The 16,767-nt window shown below is 35.8% G+C and overlaps 1 protein-coding gene across 1 annotated transcript; it reads left to right on the forward strand.

Moving 5' to 3' along the window:
• Positions 1–205: 205 nt before the first annotated feature.
• Positions 206–14,924, forward strand: LOC117906677 (myosin heavy chain, fast skeletal muscle). Its single transcript, XM_034819816.1, has 3 exons — positions 206–1,366; positions 1,898–2,584; positions 13,757–14,924. The coding sequence occupies exons 1-3, from the start codon at positions 377–379 to the stop codon at positions 14,339–14,341; spliced, it is 2,262 nt and encodes a 753-aa protein (XP_034675707.1). The 5' UTR covers positions 206–376; the 3' UTR covers positions 14,342–14,924.
• Positions 14,925–16,767: the final 1,843 nt, after the last annotated feature.

Here is a 16,767-nt window from a genome sequence, read left to right on the forward strand (position 1 = left end):
TTAAAGGTAATTCAAGAAAATATATGTAAAGAAGAAAAACCTATTTAAAAATTTTTATGAAAATAAAAAGAGGGATAATATCATATTAATTATATTTGCTTTTATATTTTCTTTTTATTCATAACAACCTATTAAAACATTGGTGAAAACAATTCTCCTTGATGCTGGTCTTCAAATTCATTCGAACAATAATAAGAATTTGGAAGGAAAAAAAAAGGAAAGAAAGAAAGAAAGAAAGAAAGAGAGTGAAATACGACTTGTTCATGTTGGTAGAATCCAAGGAGCATTGACGTCTGGCAAAGGAGAAGTATCCACAGGCGGCGTCCGGTGAATGATATTCCTTTGGCGGTGGTAGGCTGTCCGCTGTAAGTGTGAGATGGCGTTGGAGGCTGATGAAATGGATTCTCTGTTTGAGGGGATGATCCTGTTTAACCCTTCACAAACCCTTGCAGACCAAGACGGCGTCGATGGTAACTGTGATCCAATCCCTCCAACTGATGCGTCTGCATCATTATCATCGTCCTCATCTCAGCCCCTTGACGAAAACCTCTTCTCAGATCTCACGCTTATCACTCCCAATCAATTCCGAAATCCACTCTTGGATCCCTCTCCAACTCCTATCTCAACGTCAACAACCAGGGAAGAAACCCCCTCGGTCTCCCGACAGATTTCCAGAAAGAAAAAGAGAGCCAGTTTAAGGATCGGATACGGTAGAGACAGCCTCAACCAGCTCTCCCTTGTTGACGATGCAGAAGTACAATACTCTCCATCCGATGATTCTCATTCCCAAACCAAATCCTTTTCTTTGCTTCCCGATGAGACGCTGGATTCTCATCCATCACCACCAACAACATCTCAAGCTATCTTAGTTCGTGAGGATCATGATTTGGTCTTAGATGATGTGCAATTCAAGCCTTTCCCACAACAGAACGAACAGGAACAAATACAACTAGAGGAAGAAAAGACTACCTGTTCCACTTCCACTGAAGCCAACTTTGATCGAGTCAGGGCCATCATTTCTGAAAAGCTCCACCATGCTCGGCAATTGGCTGCTTCAATTTCTGCATCAAGGAAGGATTCCATAAGGAGGAGACGAAAAGCCGCTCAGAATCTAAATCTAGCATCCACAAAGTCCATGGAACTTGAGAAGGAGCTTGAGGAAGCATGCGAGGCTGAAGATTTTGAGATGGCAGAGAGGCTGAGCCAGAGCCTTGCTGGAGCAGAGAAGGACAAACAAGCTTTTATTGCCGCCCTGAGGGATGCAGAAGCCGAGTGTGATGCTATAGATTCAAAGATGCAGGAGGTTCTAGAGCGACAGATTACAGCTGAGGAAGAATGCGTTTCTTTGCTGGAACAATTCGCAACGGTGAGCGTGATGATTCATCCTTGTTTTGGTTGTATATGACTCGTCATTTAATTTAGCTAAATGCGGAACATCATTCTCAAATCTGAAAATTCCAAACTTTATACTGAACTTTGTCAAAAGAATCTCTATTAAAAAGCAGAAAAATAAAAGTTGCACTACTGAGAATTTTGATTGGAAAAAAAAAAAAAAAAAAAAGATAGGGAAAGAATAGGGATTGCAATTGGAAAGTTGGATGGTTTAATCCTAATCTGGATAAATTCATACCAATAAAAAATGGACTCTTTGAAATATGATGAACTTGGATTATTTTAGAACAGACAGTCAATTAGGTCCATAATTTGAAGGTAACTTATTTCAAAATGTGACCCAATAGTGTATTAACAACTAAGATGATAGCCGGCTCAGGAATAATGGATTTTTTTCAGATGCTTTCTTGCTTGTAAGATAGTTTCATATACAGTTGCGAGTCTCATTTAAGATGTTGATTTAATCAGAAGCAAATTTCCTGACATTCGAATTCCCTCTTCCCAGGATGCTGCTAACAATGCAAATGAAATCTCCAAGAGGGCACAATTCCTGTCTTCAAAAGAAATGGACCAATGGTTTTCATCAACTGAAGCCTTGGAAGTCAGGAAGTTGGAATTAGAAATTGAATCGCATTTAATAAGTGACACACGCTTGTTATTGAATGATTCCATTGAGCATGCAGCTGAAGATGAAAGGAGAGAGAGAGAATTTCTTTGCAAGAGAAAAGATACGCTGATGGATGAGCTGGAGAAATTGCTTGCTTTGGTGAGAGAGAAGGAAGATGAGATTGCAGAAAATGATGCTAACATCAAAGCTGTTGATAAAAGAATTGCTGATGTTGTCTCTGGCTTTCAAGAGATGCATTCAAGCATCAGTATGAAATATGATAATTTGCAATCAAGCCTATCTCAGACGGAATTGGAGAGTGAAGCTTTATCAATGAAGAAAAAGGAAATTGATGACTTGCTTTCTGAGGAAGAAGAAAGGGGAGCAAAACTTAGGGAACTTGCTAGGATTTCTGCAGATGAAGCAAAAGCATATGAAGAAGTTGTTGGTCTAAGAAAGAGTTTTGCATTGTCCATTGTGAAGTCCAGGGAAGATAAACTGAGGCTTGCGAAGACTGAAGAAAAACTCTCTGAGGAAGTGCAAATTCTCAGACAGGAGGTTTCTGCCGCTAGAGCTTCTCTTCAGGTTAGTATCTCTTCTCGATCCTGTTGTGTGGTTTCTTCCATTTGTTCCAACCACTTAGCTTTCAAAAATGTCTACTTGTTGCACAAGACTGGATATTGTTTAACCTATAAGAAACTTGTTTTCTTTTCTTGAAACCAAAAAAAGAGGGGGGGGGGGGGGGGGTTTGTTTGGGTGGGAGAGAGGGGGAGAGGGAAGTAGTTTTTTAATAGAAAAACCTTCAGAGTTTGGCCTTCTAGGTGTTTCCATTAAAAGATAAAATAATGTAGTTACCCATAGATGATGCAAAGACACAAAAATTATCATCATTTATTATATTATTTTTGTTTTATAATAATTAACCTTGTTCATTGGCTTTAGAGAATCTTAAATATCCAACAAGACCTTGCATTGATCTATTAGGATTCTTAAGTTCTTTCCTAAGAACTCCTAAACCTGTCAAAAAAAAAAAACAAAACAAAAAACAGAAAGAAAAAACTCCTAAACCTTTCAAATTGTAGAAGTGAAGTATAAATAAGACAATTTTCCACTAACAAGACTTGCCAAATTCTAAATAAGAATTTTAAAATTATAAATAAGATTAAAGTGTGTTATATCAACCAAATTTTAAATTAGACTTAATTAACCAACAACTACAAACCATGAATCAACTTAGGATTTGTTTTTTGGTTTTTTCATTTTCGTGACTAAACCTGAAGAGTCGCATCCTCATCAACTCATTCCAACTTGTCAAAAACTTGACCTCAAATTGAGACAACTTTCCAAGGTCTAGTGAAATTCTAAGTCATTTTTTTTTTTAAATTCATTACCCCATAAAAATGAATTTGTCATACTTAATATAGAACTCTTCATTAATTTTGTCTTGGAACAAACCTTTAAAAGAAAACGACATATTGCTTGCATGTAGCCTCAAGTTGTCTGGGAATGGCACTAGAGTCAACGACTCATGTGATACTTGGTTCTCTAGAGGTGAGAAAACCATGCTCTGGATCTCTAGAAAGAAGGAAGCAAATGGGCCAAACTTTAAAAGCAATGAAGGCTAGCCCAAAGTGCAAATTTGGCCCACTAAGAAATTTAGGCACCTATCTTTTAATGTCTTCCTTTTGCTGAGGAAATTTCAATCTGCTTCCCCATGGTGTTTTTGCCCATCTCATGACTTGAGCTTCCTTTAAGTAATTGGGCTTGCTTCCCACTTATCAAAAAAAAAAAAAATTGGGCTTGCTTCCCTCTTATTAAAATCTTCTTACCAACCCAACCCATTTGATTAAAAAGTTGTCTAACTTGCAAAGGACTCAATCCTTTTTACAAGTATTAACAAATCTGAAATTTGAAATTTGACTTGAGTGGCGTGGAGTGCAATTGTCCTCCACCTTCTCCCAACGTCACCCATGTGGCCTTAAGTATGGCAACCTTCCAGCCCTTCAATTTTCCCCAAGCCCCTCATCATTGACACAACCATCAGAGATGAGAATCCCACCTTGATTCATCTCATCGTTACCTGTTTAAGCATTGACAACTCCTCTAACAATCATTATCAATGCTGAAAAGGTCTCATCTCCATCTGAAACTAGGATGGGTCTACCATGGCAGGTGGTGACGTGAACACTGAAGAAAGGTTTTACAATGGAGGTTGGAAGGCCCATAAATAAGGGTTTGATCGGTCCTTTAGCTAAAGCAAGCCTAAAAAAGGATCAAGTTTCAATTGCCTTCAGGCAAAGGGTTTGCTTTCCCAACTCAGAAACAACTCAGGATAGCACTAGAGGGGTTGAGGAAGGAGGAAGGCTTTCTCTCTGTAGTTCTCCAATCCGTGTTTTTCTTCTATCCCTTGCTTGGCTAAATGATCTACTATGTGATTAGCAAAGTGTGAAGCCCAAGAAAAAGAATATCTTAAGTCACTAGTGACATCAATAACTCGGTGGATACACTTATTATACTTCCATGAGCCTCTTTCCTTTTGGATACCCGCAAAATGACAATGGATTTGGGTTAATAGCTACACCTTTGCTAGTAGGTTATGAAAAAGCTCTTAGCATGGTTCATGATGATTCCTAAACAATCTAATATTAAGTTGTTCTAGATTAAATTTATTGAGCCAATTGGAAGTGGAATCCACTTATGCTAAGTTTCCCGCCTAAATTATAATTCCAATCTAGCAGTGACAAGCTAATGGAGTACCAATAGAGATGTTGGTCATCAAGGCCCTTAAAAAAGAATAGAAATGAACCAAATCCCACAACCTCCATATAATTCATCTAGCTCCAAAGATCATTTCCTTCCTCTCTCATTAAAAAATCCAAATTAAAAACAAGGCTAGCCTCAAGCTAGAGGCCCCACCCTCAAGAGACATCCAAATCCCCTGAAGAAAATAATCATCTTTTTCTCACTTTTGGGTGGCGACCACTCAATTTCAATAAGTTAAGCAACCTATGGAAGAGTCCCAAAGTTAAATGTGCAATGCAAAAAAGATGGTTAGGTGTTTCAATATTTCCCAAGCACATAACACAATGTTCTGGACAGAGGGCTTTGGAGGCCTCTCCTTTTGAAGCATATAATTGGTTTTTACTTTCTTATTAACTACTAGCCATGTGGATTTACTTGGCATGAGCTTTTGATTTCCAATATAAAATTGGTTGGAAGGAATATATCATATTAGCAAAAGCATAAGAGTTCTAAAAATTGAACTAACTGAGAATGAACTTTGAGGAAATTAAAGAAAAAGTAGGTAAAAAATAAACATGAAGTAGAAAAGATGTGAGAGATGTGAATTCTGCAAATCATGGATCAGAAAAGTAACAGTGGAAATAGAAATATCTTTGTTAAGAGTATTTGATTGTGTTTTTATTTTTTCTTTTCTTTTCAAAGATGTTGGTTGATCATCTGCCTCTTGGATGTGGTGGAACTTGCTTAATTGGATGGAGAATTTTCATATGCCTCTTGTGCATAAGAGTTAGTATTTTTGTAACCATCATGTTAGACTTCTCAATAAAAAAAGTCACGGATATCCATGAATATGGCTAACTTTTATTGGCAAACTGCCAGTCTTGGGGTGGTTCCTCCATCTCTTGGGCTTAAGGGAGGTTCTAGTGGGAAGCTGCAGACGGAGGAGGGAAGTAAGACTATTCTCCCTGTGGATGAGTCTTATGCAGAAAAAACTCGGAAGGTTTTAAAGGAAGTGGGGGAGGCTATATGGGTACAGTTAGACAAAAAGGTGGTGCTCTCAAGGATCACGTCTTTAAAATGCTGTTTGGTAGGCAGATGGGGAGAACTTGGGGGGCCAAGTCCTGGATTTGATAGCACTAAAAAATTGGGCTGTCATGAGCTGGCAGTTGAGAGGAGTGTCTTTGTCTTCGCTTGGGGGTTGGTTCTCTTAGACTTTGAAGATCCCTCAGAGGCAGTTTCTGTGTTCAATAGAGGGTTGAGAAGATTTGGGAAAAAGTTGTTGTTTTTAAATTGGTGGGACCCGCATTTAGGATTCTTTAGAAGTGGGTTTCATGCCAAAGAAGTGTGGGTGAGATTGCTAGGACATCTATTGCATTTGTGGAGCTTGGAGCTGTTCAAAATGTTAGGAGATCGGTGCAGAGGTGGATGAAGATATTGCTCGGAATCACAATAGACCCAGGCCAGAGTTCTTGTAAAACCTGATGGAAGCAAGACTCCTAGCTCCCTGCAAGTGCTTGTGGGGTCTGAATGCTACACAGTGCAACTTTGGTGGGAAGTTCCACCATGGAAAACTTTATTCGTTTCAAAAGGAGGTGTACAGGAGGTTAGGGAAGAGGGTAGTGGTAGTCCACGAGCCATAAAGGTGGTGGAAAATCGTTCTCTTGATTGGAAGGACATGGCAGGAGTGAGGGAGAGGAAAGCGTATTCTCATGGCGTGCTTGAGGGTTATTAGATTTGAACAGGAAAGTTGAGGATGCTGGGTTTTTAAATTGCCCTCTCTTTTTTGGGTTGGGCCGGGAGAGTGTTAGTTTAGCACAAAAGAAGTAGAACAGGCCTTTAAAGGGGGGTTGGGGTGTTTATGGGTCTAAAAAGGACTTTATTGGGCCTCCAGTTCTTTGCTTAGCCCAACAATTGTGTTAGAGGCCCTGGTTTTGGGCTAGAGAATTTCCTCGGTCAAGGCATACCCTTTGAAAAGGAGCCCTTAGGCTTGTTTGGTAATTGTTTTCAAAAATAGTTCTAAAAAATAGTTTTTGAGAACAATTTTTGAAAACTGTTGTCTGATTTTTGTAAAATAAAAGTTTGTTTGGAAACCTAAAATTTTTTTAACCCATTTTTAATATTTTTATATATGTTTTAAAAATAATTTTTATATCTAATGTTTTATTTTTAATTATTCTACATGTTTGCATAATTATTTTTTAAAACAACTCTTAGAAAACAACTAAAAGGTGTTTTCTAAAAACATCCTATTTTTTGTTTTTAAGAATAGAAAATAGAAAATTGTTCTCAAAAATAGTTCTCAAATAGGCCCTTAAGTACTCTTTTGGTCTCTTGCGACCCTTGAAGCAAGAGATGAGGGACACCTAGAGAGTGCTAACTGGTATCCGTGGGTACCATCCAAAGTCAGCTTTTTTGCATGGGAAGCTAATTGGGGAAGAGTGCCAACTTTAGATAATCTCTAGAAGAGAGGGTGAATAGATGAGTTGAAGAATAGGGTTTCACGGGAATAAATTTTCTTTCATTGGGATTATTCTTTTATAGAGTTTACAGCATATACAAATCCTTCAAATTAGGAAACTAAATCACTGATTAAAAGGAAAGAATAACTCCTAATAATTACTTTCCTAAAAATACAAAGATTGACAACTAATAAATAATTTACAATTTTACAAAGTTATTTCTTTTCATATCAGTTTCGGTTTTCCAACACTCCCCCTCAAGCTGGCTTAAAGATATCTTCCATAGCTAGCTTGCCAACTAGAAAATCGAATTGCCTCCCTTTGGTGAAGACATCAGTCATTTGTTCCTCAGTAGGGATATAGGTCATACAGACCAATCCGTTGTCTATCTTCTCTTTAATGAAATGTTTGTCCACTTCCACATGTTTGGTGCGGTCATGGAGAACCGGATTGTGAGCTACTGAAATTGCTGCCTTGTTGTCACAATACAACTTCATAGGAGATGAACCTGTCATCTTTAACTCTTCTAGTAATCTTCTTATCCACATAATCTCACAAATCCCATGAGCTACAACTCTAAACTCAGCCTCAGCACTACTTCTAGCAACCATGTTCTGTTTTTTACGCCACGTAACCAAGTTGCCACCTACAAATGAACAGTACCCATAGGTGGACCTTCAATCCACTATGCTTCCAGCCCAGTCTGCATCGGTGTAGGTTTCAATTTGTAGGTGTCCTCGTGACTAAAACAGAAGACCTCTGCCTGGTGTTCCCTTTAGATACCTTAGAATCCTGTAAACAGCTTCAAAATGCTCTAGTCCAAGCCCATGCATAAACTAACTAACCATACTCACTGAGAATGCTATGTCAGGGCATGTATGGGATAGGTAAATCAATCTCCCAACAAGTCTCTGATAAAGATCCCAGTCCTTCACATTCTTGGCTTTTGTAGGCTGCAGTTTTACATTCGGCTCTATAGGTATTCAGCAGGCTTACATCCTAAGATACCTGTCTCATCAAGAAGATCAAGAATATACTTCCGTTGATTTACAAAGATACCTTCTTTGAACCTAGCAAACTCCATCCCAAGAAAGTATTTTAATGCCCCCAGGCCCTTAATCTCAAATTCCTCAGCAAGTTTCCCCTTCAGCTTCTCTAGTTCATTGCAATCATCCCCAGTTAACACAATATCGTCAACATACACAATTAAGATGGCTACTTTACCTTCATTTGAATGTTTGTAAAACATCGTGTGATCAGCTTGGCTTTGAGTATATCCATAATGCTTTATTACTTTGCCAAAGCGCTCAAACCAAGCTCTAGGCGACTGCTTAAGTCCGTATAAGGACTTCTTCAATTTGCACACTTTCCCAACTCCAAAACTTTCTTCAAAACCTGGTGGAGGACTCATGAACACTTCTTCCTCTAGGTCTCCATTAAGAAAGGCATTTTTAACATCCAATTGGTGTAAGGGCCAATTGGAATTTACTGCAAGGGACAACAAAACTCTAATCAAGTTTATTTTAGCTACGGGGGCGAAAGTCTCTTGGTAGTCTATCCCATAGGTTTGAGTAAAACCCTTTGCCACAAGTCTGACTTTGTATCTCTCAACACTTCCATCTGCTTTACTCTTTATTGTAAACACCCATTTGCACCCTACAACTTTTTTTTCCCTTGGTAAATCTACAACCTCCCAAGTGCCATTCTTTTTTAAGGCATTCATCTCCTCAAACACTGCCAATTTCCAACTCGATTCATCTAGTGCTTCTTGAATATTTCTAGGTACCACAAGTTTTGAAATATTTGTAGTGAATGCTTTATAGTTGTCAGAAAGGTTACTATAGGAGATATATTTGGTAATGGGATGTTTAGTGCAAGCTCGGGTTCCCTTTCTAAGAGCAATAGGGAGATCAAGGTCAAGGTCCTGTGCAGGAACAATTGGGGCTAATCCTTAACCGAGTTCGGGTGCAGATATTTCTGGACTTGGACCAAAGTGTGATGGTAAACTTAGATCAGTAACAGAAGAAAAAGAAGCATGTATATGAGTAGGAATAGAAGGAGGGTTACCTAAGACATTTAGAGAGTCATTGCCCAGGGCTTTTGGTTGACCATGTGCTGGGATGATCGGCTGGTCTTTACTTCTTCCAAGGACTTTTTTCCTTGAATAAACCACAGGCTCAAGATTGTTTCTATTTTTTTTCATTCGTAGTATTTCTTCTTCTGACAGACCAATTTCAGATTCGGATTCAGTAGGCTTAGTTTCCTTATTTTCTTTTTCAAGAGAGATATCAAGAATTACACTAGGCAAAGGTTCAACAATTTCCCAAAAATTTGGTTCCACTAATTTCTCCCCTTGAAGTAAATTTTTGGTAAAATATGGGACATTTTCTATAAAGGAAACATCCATAGTTGTGTAAAAACGTTTTGTAAGGGGATTAAAACATTTGTAACCCTTTTTATTAGGAGTATATCCTACAAAAACACATTTTTCTGCTCTTGGGTCTAACTTAGATCTTAATCTTTTTGGAATGTGTACATATGCAGTGCAACCAAATATTTTCAAGGGTAATTCAGAATTAATTCGAGATTCTGGAAATACATTTTTCAAGCACTCCAAAGGAGTGGTATACTGTAAAATTTTTGTAGGCATCCTGTTGATTAGATATGAAGCAATTAGTATGGCATCACCCCATAAGTATTTTGGAATATTCATGTAAAACATCATAACCCGTGTTACTTCTAACAGGTGTTTGTTTTTACGTTCAGCTATTCCATTCTGTTCAGGGGTATCAGAACACGAGGATTGATGTAAAATTCCTTTCTCGTTTGAAAAGGTTTCAAAACTTTATTAAAGTACTCAGTCCCATTATCAGATCTCAAAATACTAATTTTTGTTTGAAATTGGTTTTCAATCATTCCGTAAAATTCTTTAAAAATCCTTTCGACTTCAGATTTTTCCCTCATTAAATATACCCAACAAAGACGTGTATGGTCGTCTATAAAGGTCACAAACCTTTTTTTTCCTGAAATTGTGGTTACTTTTGAAAGTCCCCAAACATCACTGTGAAAAAGATAAAATGGTTTTGATGCATAGTAGGGTTTTGGAATGTAAGTTTTTCGTTGGCTCTTTGCCAATAAACAACTTTCACATTGAAATGATAAAGGATCAACCTTTTGAAATAACACTGGAAATAAATGTTTTAAATAAGAGAAACTAGGATGGCCTAATCTGGAATTGATCGGGAACAAAAAGAGAACTAATACTACTTAGTCCTTGAGCAATTTTATTACTAGGTAAATTATCCTCGAAATAATAGAGACCATCGATCATCCTAGCACTGCCAATCGTCTTCCCCGAGCTCTGGTCCAGAAAAATACAATGGGATTCATAGAAGATAACACAACAATTAGAATCTCTAGATAATTTGCTAACAGACAAGAGATTACAAGTAAGTTTAGGAGCATGGAGAACAGATTTAAGATCTATTCCCTCAGAGATTTTTATTAGACCTTTTCCTACAATAGGTGAGAAATTACCATCAGCTATCCGAACCTTTTTATTTCCAGGACACGGTGAATAGGATTCAAACATGTTTGAGGAATTGGTCATGTGGTCGGATGCTCCAGAATCGATTATCCATGGAGTAGATTTAAAACGACAAGATAGAGCATATAATTCATTACCTGTGTGTGCCAAAGAAACACTAGAAGTATCGGATGTCAAGTTGGATTTCAGCAGTGCAAGAAGATGTTCCATTTGCTCAATGGTGAAGGGGCTAGTCTCAGCCTCATTAGTCTGTGATTGATTCCCTAAATCAGAATACATTTGATTTACATTCTCCCAAAACTCTTATGTTGTTGGATAGCACATGTAATTAGAGCTAATGTCTTCTTCCATAGAATTCACAAGCCATGTCATCACCATGGAATTCTCAGCATCCCATATGGCATAGTTCGGATCATCCACTGCAGGAGCCTTCTTTTCACCTGTCAGGTAGCCCATCTTTCCACGTCCTCTGATGTACATCCGAACTGATTGAGACCATCTCAGAAAGTTGTCACCATTGAAGTGAATCGTGGTGATTTGGACAGAGTGAGATTCTGAGGTGGTAGGACTGATTTTTGAAGAATCGGTGATGATGGGATTGTTCAGAGAAGGTTGAGGAACAGTAGTGGACTAGTTTGAAATATCCAACATGGTTTCAGAGAACAGGGATTGAAAGAGAGGAAGAAGGAGGATTTCGGCAAGCAAATTGCTAGCTCTGATACCAAGTTGAAGAATAGGGATTCACGGGAATAAATTTTCTTTCATTGAGATTATTCTTTTATAGAGTTTACAGCATATACAAATCCTTCAAATTAGAAAACTAAATCACTGATTAAAAGGAAAGAATAACTCGTAATAATTACTTTACTAAAAATACAAAGATTGACAACTAATAAATAATTTACAACTTTACAAAGTTATTTCTTTCCATAGCAGTTTCGGTTTTCCAACAAGATGTTATATGTGTAGGCAAGAGGGGGAGTCTATTGATCATTTACTTCTTCATTGCTCTAAAGCAAGGCTTCTTTGGCACCTATTGTTTTCCTTATTTAAGGTGTCTTGGGTGATCCCTTCTTCAGTGAGGGTTTTGCTCTTAAGTTGGCAAGGCTCCTTTGTTGAGAATAAAAGAAAAAAGGTGTGGAACACTACTTCTCTTTGCATTTTTTGGATAATTTAAAGGGAACGAAATCAAAGAGCTTTTGAAGATAAGGAACAAAATGACCAATGGTTAAAAATTTTGTTTCTTTGTAATCTCTCTTCTTGGGTTAGCATATACATAAGGGAAGACTCAATGCCCTTGTTTGATTTCGTAGAGTGAGTGGGGTCTTGTTGAGGGCTTGAGTGTTTTTTGTGCTCTTTTTGGAGAGCTTGTTTTAGGTGCTCCTTGTATATGTCTTGTGCACATTGGTGTACTTGGCTTCCTTTTCTAATTTTAATATACATTCCTTTACCTATCAAAAAAAAAAGAGAGAGACTTACTAAAACATTTACCTATGTTCCTGAAAAAGGGGTTGGATGCTTCTCCATTTAGATTAGGCTTCTCAACAAACCTCTAACAGAGCTATATTCAAACTGTTGCCTCAATCAATAACCATAATGCATCATCCTTCTTGGCAGAAAGAAAAAAAACACAAGTTTGGAAGTTGGTACTATGTCAGCAATTCTCTTGATTTGCTTATGACATAGCTACTAGCAACAACGTTAAAAAATTATAGCCGTTAGTCATGGTTGCATAAATTGTTCCACTCCTAACGTACATTTTCAAGTCTAAAACTTTTTCTCTAAAAACAAAAAGTCAAGAATTTCTGATCTGATATCAAAATTGATTTAGGGTCATTCTAAGGTAACTACTGCAATCAAATTGCAATGGATTATGGTGATCCCATTTAAATTTGAAATCAAATATCATCATACAAGTACTATTCTAACTTTAGGTTGTATTGAGTATATTTTTTATATTAGAAACTAAATCACGTTAATGGATTTAATTATAAGGAGATTAAAACTTTTTATTATAAGTAATGTAAAATAAAAAAATAGGAAAAGAATATGAAAAAGAATAAGAGACAACCATTTTCCATCCAAGTAAAACCTCGATGCTATACAAGATTTTATGATATTCATTATTTAAAAACAGTTTTTACTTTTCTCACTCACATTTTCTAGAAAAGAAAAAATAAGAAACAAAAATTATTTTCAGAAAATAAAAATATAAAATGAAAACTAGAAAGCATTTTCCAAACTGAGCAAAACCTGATATTCTCTTTAATTTCTCTACATCTGCCTCAAGTTGTGGGACCATAATGATGCAAGCAAGAAAGGAGAAGGTGAAATAAGGAGCGGTAATAAACCCTCCTAATACTAATATCCATGAAAGACGAAGAAAGATAAGCAAAGGCTTCAAAAACAACATGGATCAAATAAAGATAAAACCTTCAATTTCCTCTACAGTGATTCTTCAAGTTATAGAGGAGAACACTAATCTAATCTAGGGGCAGAAGTGATACTACTGGTGCCCTCCACAAAATATGTAATGGCTGATCACATTGGCACCCCTTGTAGTGAAACTTTAAATCCTTGTGATTCCACTTGCCAAGTTAATTTAAATTATTTATAACTATTCTTACTCAATTTTGTTGAACTGTCAAATCAGTAGTGGCATTGTATTATAAATACCTGTACATTTTGTTAATAGTATGTTTATTGCTTCTCTCTCTTTTCCCCTTTTTTATGGGCTTATGCTTTGTTTTTTCCTTTTTCCTCTTCAAGAGGATATTGGTTCTTGCCAGGGAACTTGGCCATGAGGTTTTCTATTGCATATTTGTTGTCTATATATGTTTTCATTTGTCTCGTGTGACTACTACTACTGCACAAGGAACTGTACTTCTCATTTTCACTTGAAACAGCAAATTGATGAACCTAGGACGTCTAACTGCCACTTTTTTCCCTTCAAAAACTTTGCTATTATATGCAACCTATGGATTGAATCTTCCACTTATCTGTTGTCAGGAATTATCATCAACTAAGTCTAGCATTCAACAAGAAATAGCATCCTCCAAGCAAAGAATTTTCTTCATAGACAAAATAGTCCCTGAGCTGGAAGCAGAAAAGAAAGTTGCTGCAGCTGCAAGAAATTTCAAAGAAGCAGCAAGAGTAGCTGCTGAAGCAAAGAAATTAAGTGTTGAAAAAGAAGGTGAAGAGGTTAAAATGGATGGAGCCATGTTAGAGCTTGGGAAGCTTGAGGAAGAAATTAAAGACACTGTTAATTGGCTGGTGGAGGCTGATGAATTGATTTTGTTCAAGGAAAAAGAGGTGGCAATGGCTAGATTCCAGAGGTTGCTTTTAGTGGCTGGTGCTGCTAAAGCAGAAAGGTTGGCTGCTGTAGAGTTGGGGGACCTTGAAGAAGCTAATCTTCTACTTGCAGAGGCTGAAGCAGCAGAGGTCGAAGCAAAAAACCTTGAACAAAGTTACAATTTCAAGGAGGAAGAATTTGAAAATCTTCCTAAACACTTCATGTCCATGGAACTAGTATCAAACCTTGGTGGGAAACAGTTAGCGGAACTGGCAGCTTCAGTCCATCTTCCTGCACTGTAGTGATTTACCACCAGATTGAAGTCAACTTTGGAACTTTTGATGGAAGATTTATGAAGAAACAAGAACCTGTCTGCTTTTCGAGGGAGAAGCAGAAAAACTCTTATGGGAAATATTGAACATTCGTGAAACTACTCGAGAATTGCATCCCCTATCTAAGGCTCTTCCAGCCGTTAGGTTTCATTCTGCCCAGGGTTCTGTATACTTTTCTGGGTGCTTTCTGATTTGGCCTCGTTGCTGGAGCAGGAAAAAGGAGTGGTATCCCCAAAATAATTTGTCTTCGAATTATTCTGAGCTGTCCATATTTTCCGGAGTTATTTTATAGCACTGTGTTCTATTGGCAATGATGAGGTCTGGACTCTTTTTGCCCTTTTTCTCCTCGGCCGTATGCTTGTGGTATAGCTCCTGCCTATGTGGAAGGGTTTAGTCTAATCCACCTTCATGAATTTCCCGTCTGAGGTCCTAAAGGTGCTTGTTTTCAGTCTAGTGGCAGCATCCGATAGGCTTATTTTGGGTGATGTCCCAAAAGATTTGTACCCGTTATGAATCTTATGATTATTTTAAAGATTATTTTTATTCAAGTAAACCTGAAGCGGATAGGTTTTATTTGAATGGACAAAGGACATTTTTAAAAACTTTAATTTTCCTTTTTTAACTCTCTTACCATAAATGATCAAATAAAGAAAAGTTCATAAATCCTCTTTTTGCTTTTTCTCGTTTTATATGTTTTATTTTCTTTTCCTCAGACTCTTTGGAATAAAAAAATAGCAATAATGTTTAATATTTAGAGTTGCGTATCAAAATAATAATATTTTTTATAAAAAAAAAAAAAAACCTAGATAAACTTTTAATCTAGTTGGTTTGGTCCATGTAGACATCCATCGTCCAACTGGATAAATTTTGTTCTTTTGGGTGAAAATCCTGCAGCTTTAGCGATGTGTTTTTATTTGGAAGCTGACCATGATTACATTTTTCTAGCACGTTATTTATTTATTTTTTGAGTGTTTATATTTGCATTCACTAGATATCTCTATACATTCACTTAGATTATTATTTTTTAAAGATAAATATGATCCTTGAAATAAATAAAATACCCTTAAGATTAGTGAGCTTTGACCCAAAATACCACGTTTAAAAAAAAAAATCCATAAAGTATCCCCCTTTCTAAAATAATGTCCAATCTAATGTGTCTACGCCACATAGATTGCCACGTCATAAAACCGTAGTTGGTAACTACGGTTTTATTTTTTAAAAATAGTCACCAACTATGGTTTTAACTACGGCTTTAACTTTCCTTTACCTTTTCCCCCTTTCCCGATTAGTTTTATTCATTTAAACTAATTGGTTTTAGGTTTAAATTTAAACTAATTATATTTATAACTAATTAGTTACAACAACACTATATTGATATAGAAAAAAATAATATATTAAAAAAATTACAATCTAAACCTCCAATCAAAATAATTTTTCAAAAATTGAACATTCACATGATTTAAAATTTGAACTTAAAAAATTGGTTTTAGGTTTAAATTTAAAGTTATAATCACCAACTACTATTTTGACTATTTAAAATAAAAAATAAAAAATCATGATTACTAATTATAGTTTTGTAATGTGAATACTCACATAAATAAGACACACATCACATTAAAAATTATTTTGAAAATAAAATTATTTTATGAATTTTCTGTTTTAAAGAAATCATTTTTGCTCAAAACTCCCATTAGTACCCAATAAAAAACATTTTTCTTATTATCAATGAATTTACAAAAATATTTCAAAAGCATTTTCATCTATTTACTAAAACAATTAAACTAAATAATGAATTGATTGGAAAAACAAAGGTATTTTCTTTCTACAATTCTATATTTTAAGAAGTGGAAAAACAAATTCTTTTAGGTTAGCATTTTAAGTTTAACATTTTAAGCCTTTCCATTCCATTTTGATCCCATTTTGAAAGGAGAAAAATGGAAAAAAAAAATTATTTTTGTTGTATTTAAGTAATTTTCCAATTATTTACCCACTTGAAGTCATATTATATTTTGAACAAGTGTATAATTGCCTTTAATTTTTGCACAAAGTTACAAAATAATATAATATTCTTCATTATGAGGGTATAAAATAGTATATTTATAACTAATTATATTTATATTGAGTGTAATGCCAAATATTTTCATAAAATTATCAAAATATATTTTTATATCAAATTAAAGACATCAATTATTTAATTTTATATATTACTATTCTTTAAATAATGAGATTAATTAAAATTAAATATTTTTATTACACCACTTACATATTTTTAATCAATATAAAATCAAAATAATATAATATTTTATTTTAAAAAATTAAAGTTAAATATATATATATATATATATATATATATATATATATATATATATATATAAAATTAAAGCCGTAGTTGGTGA

Source organism: Vitis riparia, chromosome 18, assembly GCF_004353265.1.
Source record: "Vitis riparia cultivar Riparia Gloire de Montpellier isolate 1030 chromosome 18, EGFV_Vit.rip_1.0, whole genome shotgun sequence".
Lineage (NCBI taxonomy): Eukaryota > Viridiplantae > Streptophyta > Magnoliopsida > Vitales > Vitaceae > Vitis > Vitis riparia.

Excerpts from the sequence above, each read along its gene's own strand:
- LOC117906677 (XM_034819816.1), top strand. The coding sequence starts at position 377 with ATGGCGTTGGAGGCTGATGAAATGGATTCTCTGTTTGAGGGGATGATC. Across the intron at positions 1,367-1,897 it reads TGCTGGAACAATTCGCAACG|GATGCTGCTAACAATGCAAA; the intron begins GTGAGCGTGATG and ends CCCTCTTCCCAG. Across the intron at positions 2,585-13,756 it reads CCGCTAGAGCTTCTCTTCAG|GAATTATCATCAACTAAGTC; the intron begins GTTAGTATCTCT and ends ATCTGTTGTCAG.